Genomic DNA, 14,725 nt, shown 5'->3' on the forward strand with positions numbered 1-14,725 from the left:
CAGAGAAACAAACATTTATTACAGAAACATCACAGAACCGAGCAGAACACAGAACAAAGGAATTTAACTTTCTATTAGTTTCAGTGGATTTGAGCTTTTTATTGTCCTGCTGCCACAACAGAAACAGAGCTGATGATCTTCACATATTAATGAGGAAAATATTAATCTTCTTAAAGCCAAACACACACATTTTTGGTAACACTATATTTTACAGGTCTGTGTTTTAGGAATCATTTTCGAGACGTTTCCTGGACAGAACGGTGTAATTTTGTGCTAATTTTGGGGAAAATATGAATTTACTTGAAGGAATAGCTCCATTTAAAGTAAATATTCATTTATTATGAAAACGTATGTTTGTTTTCCTGTAGACAAACTTGACATTTTGGCATGTTCACAGCTTCCCAAGTTGCCACCATCTCAGTTTTAGCTGCAATTACTTATCACCAAATGAAATGGTTCTTTCCAGGAAGTACGCCTCGGAAGTAATCCTGGAATAAAAGACCTGTAAAATAAAGTGAAATGTCAAATAAACATTTCATATTAATAACGGCAGCTGATTAAAGCAGTAATTAGACCAACTGACAGCCTCGTTAGCAAAAGAGGATGTTTGACGTGATGATGACAAATGCAAAAACCAAACCATTTTCCCTTCTGGATAATTATGTTCGGATTATGAGTTTTAATTATATTTAATTATTGTTTCTGAGAAATCAGGGTTTGTTTGTTTTTTTTTTTGGTGGATGACTTTAAATACTACAATACCCATGAGCCTCAGCTGCTGTTGCTATGGAGATATTAGTTACCAAATCAATCCAAAACTGCTGAATGTTTTATCAGGTTTCTACAAAGTGTAATTTAGCTTCAGCTCGCCGTTAGCGGCACGTTTAACAGAATGGAGCTCTGTGATTGGATGGTTGTTAGTGAAATGCACCTTGGGAGTCGTAGTTGACTTCTCTCATTCAGTTCTTATGTCCACAGGCTTCTTGTAGCTAACATTTGTGTTTTGTTCTGACGAGTCAACAGGAGAGTTTCATGCCCATCCAGGACTTGAACGCACCTCCTGCTTCGCTACTCTACGAATCAAATATTTCTGCACGTTTTGGAAGACGTGAGCAGTATTTTGTGAAGTCCTGGTCCCTGGTTTTCTTCCCTTGTCTTTCATTTTGTATCCGTACAGATGTTGAGTTGTGACAGTTGAGCAAAACAGCAGAATAACAGAAACAGCTTAAAAAAAAAAATGACTCTGAACAGCCGAGACGACGCACGATAACACGTGTCAACATTAGCACGAGGAATACATGAAGCAGCCTTTGTTTTTAGAAAATATACTGTCATTATAACTTCATTTACAATATTTTAAAACATTTCGTAGAAAGTCGGCGGGTTGTAAAGTGGAAGCGATTAACAGAGAGCGGCGTCTCCTCTGCGTTTATTAATCCGCGGTGAAAATAAAAAGGTGTGCGTTCACACTGCAGTCACGAAACTCCGGCAATCCGATTTAAGTACGCCTTTTGTCCCAAGACAACTTTTACATCCAAGAGCAAGTGCATCAAACACCCCGAAAATGAAAATGAAGCATTTAGGAGCACGAAGGATCTTATTTTACTTAATCAATGTAGCTTTAAAGTTTGCTGAAGCAGCAAAAAAACAATGATTTGCAGTTCACTAACCAATCATTCCTCCCTTACAGTAATATTAAATCACAGTAATATTAAAAAATAGTTAATGTAAAATAAAAAAAAACACTAAATAGTCACGTATTTAATTTTTGTCACATGAAAGATGTATTGTGACAGTAAAAGCTGTCGCTTGTTAGCTAGCTAGATAACTAATGTCTTGGCTAAGCTACACTAGCTTGCTAGAAAACAAACGTTATATAGCAAGCTAATGTATCCTAGCTAAGATGTTAATTAGTTAGCTCGCTAGCTAACAGACAACAGGTCAAGGATTGACACCACAATACGATCTGTGCATGTGAGAGAAACTTCTTTAGCTTGATAGTAAACATTAGCTTAACTCTTTAAGGCAATTCACTTGCTAGCTTATGTTAGCATGACTTCCCCCTGTTGTTGACAGTAGTTTTGCTTGCAGCCAAACGCTGGGATGCCAAACGTACTCGCAAGCTAGCGAGTAGCTTGCTCGATAGCAAACACTGTAAATAAGTGACGTGCATGTGAGAGTTTTCCCAACAAATTTTGACGACTTTTAAAGGGACAGTTCACCCCAAAATCAAAAATACACACGTCTCCTCTCACCTGTAGAGCCGTTTATCCACCTGGAGTGTTTTGGCGTGAGCTGACGAGTTTTGCAGATATAATTTTTTGAATATAACGGGACTGCGTGGCGCTCGGCTCGTGGAGCTCAAAGCGTCAAAAACGTACGTTTGAAAAACTCAACAGCAGCGTCTCTTTTCAGAAACCAGGACCCGGTTCCTGAAGATAATCCTCAGGTTTGTTGTGAGCGGCTTCATGCGGGAACTGTTTTGTTTCTGCCAATAGTTCCTAAATGAAGCTGCTCACAACAAGGCCTGTCCCGTCGCTCAGCACGGCTTGGACTCGCTCGTTGTCGTTAGCGACTCGTGAAGTTATCGAAGTCGGCCCTTGTATCATCCTTGGTCCTTGGTCCGTTACAGGCTGCAGTCCGTCTGTCGCCACTGATGAACCTGGTTATCATCTCTGATTAAACAGCAGTTTTCCAACATTTCTTTTCAAACTCCTTCACATTTACCTTCATTTTCTGTTTCGAAAATGTTTTACAAGCTTTTTCTTTGAAGCTGCTGCTCCCGCGAGCTGCAGATCGGACTGCGCAAAGCGGAGAAACGGTTCAAACGGAATAACGGAAACAACGAACTTTTTAGCGTCCTCTGGAAACACTCGAGTTGTCGTTTTGGATTTGCAGCGTGTTTTCTAAATGCTGCGCGTGTTGTCAAATTGATGAAGATGTTTTAGAATTTGCTTGTGTTGTTTTAAGATGGCGGCCACCGTAATTTTACAGCTTCTTCTTCTCCGGCAGCGACGCTCTGAGCGCTGAGAGAAGAAGAACCTGAGCAGCAACAGATGAACAACGAGCTGAAACTGTGAAGCTCCGCGAAGCCGAGCGATAAATCAGTTACAGCTGCATCAAAGACTTCACACATCACTCCGAGATTATTCTTTTTTTTTATTGTTTTAACTATTTGTAACGTGATTTAGTTTGTTCACAACAGAAACCAGATAAACAAACTCCTTTTTAAAGTGAATGTTTGTGTAAATGTGAGATTATTGCTGCTGATATTGTCGACACCTCGGACTGAAAATTAGGCTGATGTGAATGTTTTCTTCCTATTTGGCTGCTTGTTATTATGGTCTGTATAATCTCTATAAACAGATGCCTGCATATGAATTTGATTTTGGTATCGGTAAGCGTTCTGGTTTCCGTTTGTAGTCGGAGTAGTACCGACCAATCACGTTTGAGCGGGCTCTGGTTGCACGTAAACAGTTGGCGTGGAGAGCAAAAGAGGCGGGACTCATTGGCCGAAATGTAATCTCGGAACCCTTCGGCTATCGTCCGACGGCGATTTAGCATTCGCGTGCAGGTATCTGTTTACAGAGAATACCATTCTCGCGTTTCAAGTTGCTAATCGGACTGTAAACAACAGAAGAGGAAGTCTCGGCTACGCCGGAAGCCACGAAACATCGGCCGTTGCCCCCAGAGGCTAAATGGCCGTCAGATGATAGCCGATGGGTTCAGAGATTGCGGTCTGCATGATGCGGTGCCTCTGGCCCCGCCCACATCACCTAAACCCTCCAGTGTGAACGCACAACTAGTTTTAGGCCCCCCAGTTACAGTGCAGGCTGCGGAGGCAACAAACACGGAGGAAACGCCGCCGAGGTCTGAGGGGTTTGCGGTTCACTTACAGACGTGTCTGTGGTCAGAGGTATCTGGTGAAGTTGGTTTCTTCCTGGTCAGTTGCTACAAAGGTTAGAGACAAGGAATGTTGGGAAACCTTTTTTTACCCACAATGCCACACGAGCCTTTAAAAAGATAATAATGTCCGTCCATCGTGTCGCTGTGGCTTTAAACAAGCGAACAGTTTTTTTTTTTAAATCCATCTTTCTTAACATCAGTTCTGCAAGAGAGTCTCAGTTGTTTTTCCCTGGGAAGGAACAGGAAGAAGAGGAGGTCGGCGGTAGAAACGTAAGGCGCTGGCGGCTAAACAGACTGCAGGAGGGGCGAGCGGAGGATTATTCCTCCATTTCACTGCTTTTATCTGAGATTAAAGAAGGTTTGGAGGATTAACAGCTCAGCTGAGGTCGAACACTGACCTCCAAAATGTGCGAGAGTGTGCAGTGAACCGAAGTGCACAAAGCGCTGCTGGACGCTGTCCACAGCCGGTCTTCTAGACCGGGATCTGAACCAGCAACCCTTCACTCAGCCCGCCGCTCTGCTCATTAAAGCACTAAGTAGTTGAAGAGGCGTGTTCACATTATTCTGCTTTACTTTAACTGCCAGCAGCCTTTTTTTCAAGCAGCGGAGTCAGGGATCACAGCTTTTTATGTTTGGTTTCTTTTTAATTTCCTGCGATGTGTTTTTATTTTTCGGACATCGTCTCACAGACGTCACGGACTGGATCTGTAGAAAAATATGGCAGCAGGTCGGGTTCGGCTACCGGTGGGCAACATGACGGTCTGTGCAGAAAGGTCGGTGAAGGACAACAGACACAACCGCAGCTTTCGGGAATATTACAGCCCGACCTATACCGGATTTATGAGGCCCGTGCTGATAACGACATATCTGCCAATAGTCTTTTTTTTAACATAAACACATAAACAACAATCTTGATACGGATCCCTTTTCTTTAAAATAGTTATTTTAAAGAACAGATTCACACACAGCAGGACAGTGTGAAAATGTGTCTGGTGCACAAACTACACGATGAAGACACTGTTTCTAAACGACCTCACACCTAGTTTGGGATTTCTGTGCTGCAATTTGTTGTCACTGATCAGCTGACATAAACACCAATACGATATATCAGCCGATTTATCTAACGAACACCTCAACGGTCGTCGTTTATATGGACTCTGACCCGGACTGAGCTGTTCGCCGACAACAGCAGCTGGGCAGAACTTTGCCCCGCAAAGACCAGAACATTGTGAACAAGTCGGGCCGACAGGAAGTCTGATGGAGCTGACGGAGGCTCGTGGCGCTGCTGTGGTAAAGAATTAGTTCGTTTCCTCTAATCAGAATCGGAGAATAAAGCTCGGTCCCGGTCCAGCCCAGATGTCCCGGCCTGGACGGGCGGCGGCCGAAGCAGCAGGCCCGACCTCTTTTTCCCATCGAGTGGAGAAGGACGGACGCCCGATGCTCTTCCCGTCCACTTTTCCTCCGACGCCCCACTCGAGGGACGACCCGTTCTGTCCCGTCATTCGACAGACACCAAACAGACATCACGCGGGGCGGAGCCGGCCTCCTGTGGCTGCTGGTTCGAGTTGTCTCTCAGCCGCTTCAAACGTAGTTCTTCCTCACAAACGACTCCAGCTGCGTCACCGACACCACAGGACGCTGACGGCACAGGAGTCCCCGTTAACCACAGAACGAGACGGGAGGTGAACCCGACACCTCCCTGGATCCTGCATCGCGTCTCCGGTTGTGATGTCCTCTGTCTGCCGTTAACGCCGCTCCGCTCCCTCAGCACATGGAGATGGTGACGTTGATCCCCAGGTTGCCGTTGTCGGCGAACAGATGGGCGATGGAGGTGTCGAACACCAGGCAGTCGCTGTTCATGATGGCGGCCGCCACCCCGTCGTGGATGGAGCGCGGCGTCGCCTCCCAGGTGAGCCGGCGTCGGTTGCCGTTGAGCTCCAGGCGGTAGGCGAAGTTCTCGGCCTGCTTGCGGGTGCCGATGAGCAGCACGACGGCGAAGAACTGCTGGTGGCCTTCGTACTTCTCCTGCTTCTCCAGGACCAGCATGAAGTGGTGGCTGAAACACGACTGCATCATCACCCAGTCCACGGCGCCGGGAAGGTTGATGTCCGTCGCCAGGAAGACGATGTCCTCCCCCTGCAGAGAGGAAGACATTATGGCTTTTATCTCCCTTACCCCTTACACTGTCAATATCAGAAAAATATCTCACTGAACTGACAATCCTTTGGTTATTATACACTGAATCTCAGCTCCAGCAACCCTGTACTTGATCAGTAATCTTTGTTAATTGGTAAAACCATTAATTAAATGCATAAATTATATAAAAAAATCTAAAACCAGACTAAAACCAGACTCTGCAGCCATGCTAGCAGCTCTGCCAGGCTGCACTACGCAGCGGTGCTTTGAGCTAAATGCTAACATCAGCATGCTAACATGCTCACAATGATAACGCTAACACGCTGACGTCGAGCAGGTCGTTCACCATGACCTGCAGCGCGGCGAACGTCGAGTTAAAGCTTTGCTGCTGACCTGCAGCGTGGTGATGGACTTGTGCGCGTGCATCAGGTGAGGCATGACGGCCTCCAGCGAGCCGTGCCACTTGCAGGTAGCCCCGGGACACGGACAGGTGTACGGCCTGAACTCACACACCTCCTCGTGATCGGGCTTCTCGCTGTGGTGAAGAGTCAGCAGACAGCCGGCCGACGAGTACTGCAGGGAGGACACAGACAGGACCGAGCGTTAAAGCCACGCTGCACTGAAAAACTGTAGACACCTTCCTGTTGCATGTGTTAATTAGATAAAAATAAGAGATCGTCACATTTTAAGTTAACAAGACCACAATTTATTCTTTGTGGCTGCAGAATAAACAGAGTACTGTGTGTTAAACCTACAAAAACAGTGTTATAAAACATCAAAGACCCATAAATGTGCAGCTCATAATGCAGCAGAAGAGACGTGAAGCTGGATGAACAATGAGGAACAACACTTTGTCATTCTGAACGAGTGAATTTAACACCTCATGGATGAGGAGTTTCTTTATTAAACCGCTTCCTTTCGGAGAAGTAATCAATGAAGGAAAGATCATCTGCGCACTCTGATCTGTTTGACATTCATTTACTGAGGAAAGCTTTCGATCGTCGACAGGAGAGAAGTACAGCAGTAAACAGGGCCGGGCGATAATGGATCAGAAAAATATAATTTAGTAATGTGATAATGATTTGCTGGCCCAGGACATTATACATCATCTCAGCTCCAACAACCCTTTCCTTGGTGATCAGTAATCTTTGTATATTGGGAACAGCATTAATAAAATGCATAAATTATATTTAGAGTCCAGCTGAGCCACATTTCATCACAGTCAGTTTCAGTCTGGACTGACGGACATCAGCATCCACAGAGCCGTGATGCTAACCATATGTGACAACAGGACTACCTGAATATTATCATTCAACATGTGAAATAACTCAGGATTAAGTTTCTATCCACTAAAAAGAACCAAAAGATGTTTTAGCGGCCGGGTGTTTTTCAGACACTGCAGATCCGACTGAGGAGGGAATCAGCTTCTGTTTGAATATTTAGGATTTCAACATGTTTGCTAGATGGTTTGATTGTTTGCCATCTTTACATGTTATTTGTCTTTCTGAATAAATCTTGCTACCGTGAAGCTTGTCTTCAGCATCAGTTTCATTCGGTTTCTTTGACTTGTCATAGCAGGAGAAACAAGTGGAACTAATAACATTAACGATGGCTCCGTTCCAGCAATTATTCAAATGAAATGCAGCTATTAATAATGATGTTAGTTGCACCTGTGGTTGACAAGTCAAAATGGCCCGCCCTCCATTTTGGGAACCTTAAAGGAGCTGTAAGCGACATTCACTGCCACTAAATGTCGCGCTAGAGCACCAGCATCTCAGACCGAAACAAATGGGCGCTACGCTGCACCAGACTCCATTGAGAAAAACAGTAATTGTACCTCGCAGCTCATCGTAAAACACAGCTCATTCAAACTGGACAGAAACAAAATAAAACTCACCAAAACCGTCTTTGTTAGTCTTTCCACTGTTCACCAACAGTCACCAGCTCTGGTTTGGTCGAAATAAACCCTTAATTCACAGAGTCAGATGAGGAAAGAACCTGCTGTTAAATCGCTCTGCTCACAGCCAGCATCGGCAGAGGGAGTGCGACGTCATCCTCTGCTCAGGACGCCATTACTCCTCTATATCTTTTCATAGCAAGTAGCTGTTTGCTGCTACATTGATGTTCAGAATCTCATTAACAGAACCTTTAAACCATCTGTCAGATCAAATCCTTATAGCTGGTTTCCAATTTTGTGATTCTTTGCTTGAACATAAATATTTGTTTTTCTATAAATGACGAATGAGCGTAATATTTTCAAAATAAATCTCCTTATACACAAACTGATATATTCTTTCATTTTCCTGCGTTTCTGCGGTTTCATTTTGCCTCCTCACGACGAGCTGCTGCCTGCGGCTGAAAGAACAGCCGGCGTATTCATTTACTCCTGATTTGAAAGCTCCAGAGGAAGCGGCGATATGAATACAGCCTCTGAGTGCGTCTATTCTGGGCATTCAGGAGCAGGTTACAATGCGCCGGCTGCAGCTTTCTCTTCAGGTGTTCTCGGATGCTGAAGGTCACCACGACGGGCTTCTCCCTCCTCCCCCTCTGTCGTCTTGAACAACACAGCGCCTATAGACAGACCAGGAGCCTATAGCGGTGCACGAGGCGGGAGGACCGATCGTGGACGAGCTCGGGAAGACGGAGAAGCACTCGAGGGAGGCAGGCCGCGGCGTTAGCGATGCTGTTTGAACATCACAGAGAGAGCATCCATAAACATGAGGAGAGAGAGCTTCAACAAGACGGACGCGAGCAGAAAACTCAATCAGTTTCACTTTTAAATCTTCTGCAGACAGCATCAGTGTGTCCGGAAGACGCCTGCCGATTGGTCCGTTTGACCTCAGGACACCACGCAGTAAAAGAATAAAACTGAAATCATCAAAATATACACAGAGACGTGACGTGTCGACGATATTTTATCCTTTAAACTTTACATTTCAGTCATTTTAGGGACTAAATTAATTGGTTAGTTATTTGGTTTATGAAACATCAGAAAGTCCAAGGTGACGTCTTTAATTGGAAAGAAAGAGGAAATGGAAATTTGAACATCTACAACTCCACGACAACCGGGGAACTCCATCTGCTGAAGAAGACTGCGTGTTGATTGAAAGCTCCAGAACAGCTACTAAATGAACCTTGTGGTGAGGTTGTTTTTGTATAAATAAATATTATGTTTACAATGCAAATCCTCACTAAGACACATCAACTGTTTGTCATTTTTTTTAAGAAACTATAACTTGATCAATTATCAAAACAGTTGCAGATTAATTTCCTGTCAAACGACTAATCGATCCAAAATGTCGGCCCTTTAAACTAAAAGCTGCATCTGTAAACTTTAAAGTGAGACTGGATCTTTTTCTGGAGGTTTTAAAAAGGACGATACAATTTGGAAGACAATCAAAATCTTTTGCAGCAGAGAAATCCTGACTTTTAGTCCCTAGTTATGGGTCAAACTCCAAAAACACTGGAGCCTACATTTCCCACAATGCACCTTGGCAGTGTCTTTTGCCTCATTTCCACTGCACGGTACGGCTCGACTCGCTTGGAATCTGCCTTTTTTGGTTTTCCAACGGCAAACGTTGCGGACAGTACCTGTTTTATTTTTTCGCGAGCGGAGCCGATACTAAAAGGCGGAGTTAAAACACCGCACACCACCGATTGGTCAGAGAGAATCTACGCCAAAAACGTCACTTGCGCGATACGGGACATCCCGCACAATGCCGATGAAAGGATCCAGCGAGCGTGTCGCGTCGAAGATGATATTTTCAATTTCGATTAACCCAACCGATTGTTTTTCTTGATTAATCGACTCTTCGTTTGGTCTAAAAAAATGTCGTAAAAAAAGAAAATACGTGGAAAAACTAATAATTTGAGCTGGGAATCGTCATAACTCTGCTGGCGCACTCCTCCGCACGCGAAACTCTTTGGATGCCGAACACAAAAAGGATTTAGCTGCATTTTTCTGAGGCTCGGCCGGAAGCGTCACAGCGACGGACGGACGCCTTCTGCCCGTTGAACGTTAGAAATAGCAGCTTCTGAAGTGAAGCGAGTTTGTTTCTGCAGGAGGAACAGGCAGCGCGACGATGGCGGATGCTTCCACTTATTCATGAATATATAACTGGATCCTCTTTCTCTGGGTTCGTTTACCCAGGCCTGGTGTCTTATTTACAGAGACACTGACCCAGAATCTGTCAACTGGAGATAAAACGACGGCACGAGCCGGTGTGAGGACATGAAACCAGACTCTACAGATATAATATAAAGACATATTTTCACTTTTAGAGATCCTGGAACCAGACTAACATACCCTCATGAGAAATACCTCATGTGTTTAGGAAGACAGCACAGTTTAATCTGTCGACAACTGGAACAATGATCAGAATAATCTGTTAGCCGTGTGATGAAAGTAGAGGAAGGTGGCACAGCAGGAGGTTCGCTGTTCGTCCGATTAAATATTCATCAGCTGCAGGTCAGAACGCAGCAGCAGCTTCCTGAAAGGGCAGCAGGCTGGAAAACAAGCTGGATTCATTTAGACCAAACTGCTGCTTGTTTTCTGGGTTTTTAAGTGACGACGACGACAAAACTCTTCCTGGCTGCTTTAGAAAATGACTCCAAACTTTGTCCTTTCAAGTTGAGAGGAAACTTAAGGTCATATTTACACATCTGTTTAATAACTATGAGCCATAATTTCACCTTCACACCTACAAATCAGCAGCAGAACATCGTGTTTAAACGTCGAATAAATGCTGCATTCATTGTTTACACATTGTTCCAAGATGTCTTCCCTCGTTGCTAGTCTTGTAGTCGCACCAGAAAATGGAAATTAAGTAACTTCTACTGCCGTCCGCTGTGACAGAGCTGCCGGCAGCCAATCAGGAGAGAGGATTTTATAACTGAATTATGAGCAGGACACACACGTCTTATTATTTCTCCGAGTGTGTCTGGAAATCTGATGTTTGACGATGAACAAAGACATTAAAACGTGAGACTCGCGAAGCTGTTCGAGGAAACGTTTTCAGCATGTTGATCAGTTTTCAAACAGGTCAGAGCGTTGGTTTACTTCTAAATCCCTGAAAAATTCATTAAAGCAGCTCGATAAGAGGATTCATGTCTCCTGTGTGTGTGTGTGTGTGTGTGTGTGTGTGTGTGTGTGTGCACTTGTATTTGCTACGTAGTGAGGACTGAAACACGTTTTTCTGGCCGGTCCTCACAACTTCAACGGGCTGTTTGAAGGTAAAGACTTGGTTTTAAAGGTTAGGTTAGAAGGGAGGGAATGCATTATGTCTACGATGGTCCACACAAAGATAGAAGTACAAGGATGTGTGTGTGTGTGTGTACACTGTTGTACTATCTTTGTGAGGACCAATTTGAGACCTTGACAGTGAGGACATTTAGTCCGGTCCTCACTTCCTCAAAGAGTTGTTTGAAGACATTCAGGTTAGGTTAAAGCTGCACTGATTAATATGTTTATATCAGTAATGTGACTCTGGTAGTAACAAACCCACAGTGAAGTTGTCTCCAGCTCTGCAGCTCCTCGAAGCCTTTTAGCCTCTTTTAGCTCCTAGTTTTGTTTTGTTTTTTTGGCACATTTCCTGCCTGGTTCAGTCTCAGTGTTTCTGATGAAGCCGCTGAACGCTACCTGCTCGGCAGCAGCCAGACGCAGTCAGAGAGCAGCTGCTGAACGTAGCGGAGCATCTAGCTGCTAAAGAGCCAGATGTTTCCCTCAGCAGCTGCTGGAGACCAAACACAGAGCCGACAGAGAGAAGACCGGACCGACGTCCATCAGGAGACACAGACACGCCTCCTGACGAATCGTCACGTGACTCTGACACGCCTCCTGACGAAGCGTCACGTGACGCAGACACGCCTCCTGACGAAGCGTCACGTGACTCTGACGAAGCGTCACGTGACTCTGACACGCCTCCTGACGAAGCGTCACGTGACGCAGACACGCCTCCTGACGAAGGATAACATGTAAGATGTTGTGTTGTACTGTTGGTTTGGCACATCCTCAGAAATAAACACTACAAGACGCAGTTAAACTAAAGTGCACCAAAGGAGGGAAGTTCTGACGCGAGCTCGCCGTCGCTGTAATCTCGACATTAACAGAATAACCTCCCTGAGCGTCGCCATATTTAGTTCTGTTTATGTTAAAGTTCTCCAGGAAGAATTTCAAACTGGGATCATTCGTACACACAAAGTACAGTTTCATCACAGCTGCTTGTCTACGTGAACGTGTTGGTAGAAATTAAGTGTATCATGACGTCACAGGTCCTCACAAGTGAAGAAGTACCAAGGTGTGTCAATTAAAAAAAATAAAATAAATAATAATAACTGTATAGATTTACCAATACTGGATTTTTGAGACAAATGTTTAAAATGTTTTTTTTCCCCATAAACACACAAACTTAAAGTTGTTTTAAAGAATAGTGACCCAGAGACATACTAATGTTTGATAGCAGTTTATGTTTTGAGCAACGTGTCACTAAGCTCGTCCAATCGTGTTTCTGTCACCTCAGAAACAAAAATCCGATCTATTTTAAATCTTAGTGATGCAGAAACTGTTGTACGTGTTACTGTAACAGCCTGTTCACTCGTCTTAATCTAAAAACTCTGAAACGCCTGCAGACTGTACAGGACTCAGCTGCTCGGCTGTAAACCAGGACCGAGAGCTGCGACCACGTCACACCTGGTTCAGCCTCTTTACATCGGCTCCCTGTTGGTTTCAGGACTGATTTTAAGATCTTGTTGATTACTTTTAAGGCTCTTCATGGCTCCAGATTATATTTTAGACCTTGTAATCCCTTATGAACCTTCACGTAGTCTGAGATCTTCGGGCAGGGGTCTCCTGTCTGTTCCTGAGTCCAGGATGGAAACTAAGTGGGACAGAGCTTTTGCCATCAGGGCCCCGAGGCTCTGGAACAACCTGCCCGAAGACCTCAGGCTGTCTGAGTCAGAGTCTTCGTTTAAGTCTCGTCTCAAAACACATTTTTATCTGAAAGCAGATCCTGATTTTACCTGAACTTGCTGCTTATTTTATTGCTTTTGTGTATTTTATGTGTTTTATTTCTCTTGTTGTGAAGCACTTTGTACTGTGTTTTGATAAGTGCTCTATAAATAAAGTTTTATTATTATTAATAATAATATCTGTGATAAAATAACCCATCTAACTGTTTAAAGCTCTAGTTAAGGTCCTGGACCCTCAGCATTATATGCAGTGATTCACGCCGTCCTTCTGATCCAACAACAACACACACACACACACACACGTGGTTAGAAAACCAATCATATTAATGGATCTACTATATCCTCTTATATTAAAAAACAGCTGTGAACACGTCCAGCATCTTTAACCAGAGGGTGAACAGCTGCAGCGTTCAGCAGCACGACACAACAGATCCATCAGATCCACCGGAGCAGAGCTGAAAGACCGACACAGCAGGAAAAACACTCTGCATCCCCTCGATCAATACTAATCAGGCTAAAAGCACTGAGAGTGTGTGTGTGTGTGTGTGTGTGTGTGGTCAGACAGGTTGGTAAATGGATTAGAGGTACAAAGATTCCCTCCATCATGCATCGATTCAGAGCGGTTCAGGGTTTTTCATCGGGAGGAAATCCGTCGAGTCAGTTTGTTTTAGATCAATAATGAAACCGGATTAATTTCAACAGATGGAGTCAGGACGTTAATAAATGACTAACAGTCTGAAGTCGTTACCGTGTGTGAACAAAACAAACAACATCCCGGTGATTTAGCTATTGTTAGTGGGCTCTCCGTTTCTTCCGGGACTCACCTGGCTGCCCGGCAGCGGTTTGGTGCGGCCGACAGGTCGACTGGCTCTGCCCCTGACCTCTGACCCCTGCTGCTGCTGCTGCTGCTGTCCAGTGTTAGCGGTTAGCCCTGTGGCGCTAGTTGAACCGACTCCGTGGTGGCGATGCCATCCCAGCATGCAGCGCCACTGAGCCAGCTCCCGGAGGAGAGGCAGGCAGGAGGCCGGACACAGCATCGAACACACACACACTGCTGACACACACACACACACATATATATATATATATATATATATATATATATATATATATATATATAAACACGCCTTGATTACCTCCAAACTTTTAGTCCAACAGTCCAGAAACATCACCACAACAATCAGTAAACTTGTCACACTCCCACAGAGCAGCGGAGCTTCAGGTGTAAAAAGGTATTTTCCGCCGGGTGATGACACCTGGGTCATAATCTAAAGATAACCCTGATCCAGAATCCTGCCAGGAAGTGGAAATCTCCGGATGGAAGGAAATCTTGTTAGCGACCTACAAGCTGGGTTTTAATTTTTTATGTGTTTTTTGTTACTTAACACTTTCTTTTTTTCTCAGCTTACGGGTCGCCAACAAGACTTCCTTCCATCTGGCGAGTTTGTGTTTTTTAACGTGCGTCCTGCAACACATTTTATAAAAACAAATCTGTCACTGAAATGTCCTACTTCCAGGTGACAGCCGAGCAGGACCAATAAGCTCCTGGATCGGGGCTAGAAAAAAAAAAAAGAAGACGACCAAAACCAACGTTGCCATAGTTACTGAATTTATCCAAAAAGCGAGCCAGAATCTCTGATGAAAGAAATGTTTGTGGTTTATCTTGTCAATGATCCAGCGATCTGCCAATGAGCTGCACTTTTGCAGGTTACGGTTG

At 44.4% G+C, this 14,725-nt stretch overlaps 1 protein-coding gene across 1 annotated transcript in view; it reads right to left on the reverse strand.

The window, feature by feature from the left end:
• siah2l (seven in absentia homolog 2 (Drosophila)-like) overlaps positions 1-14,725 on the reverse strand; it is a 26,081-nt gene continuing 11,356 nt past the window's right edge. The window contains exons 2-3 of the mRNA XM_044221206.1: positions 6,436-6,615; positions 1-6,042 (exon numbers count right to left, since the gene is read on the reverse strand). Coding sequence (XP_044077141.1) covers positions 5,671-6,042; positions 6,436-6,615 — 552 coding nt within the window. The 3' untranslated portion in view covers positions 1-5,670. The remainder of the gene's footprint in view (positions 6,043-6,435; positions 6,616-14,725) is intronic.

This window comes from Siniperca chuatsi, linkage group LG14, assembly GCF_020085105.1.
Source record: "Siniperca chuatsi isolate FFG_IHB_CAS linkage group LG14, ASM2008510v1, whole genome shotgun sequence".
NCBI lineage: Eukaryota > Metazoa > Chordata > Actinopteri > Centrarchiformes > Sinipercidae > Siniperca > Siniperca chuatsi.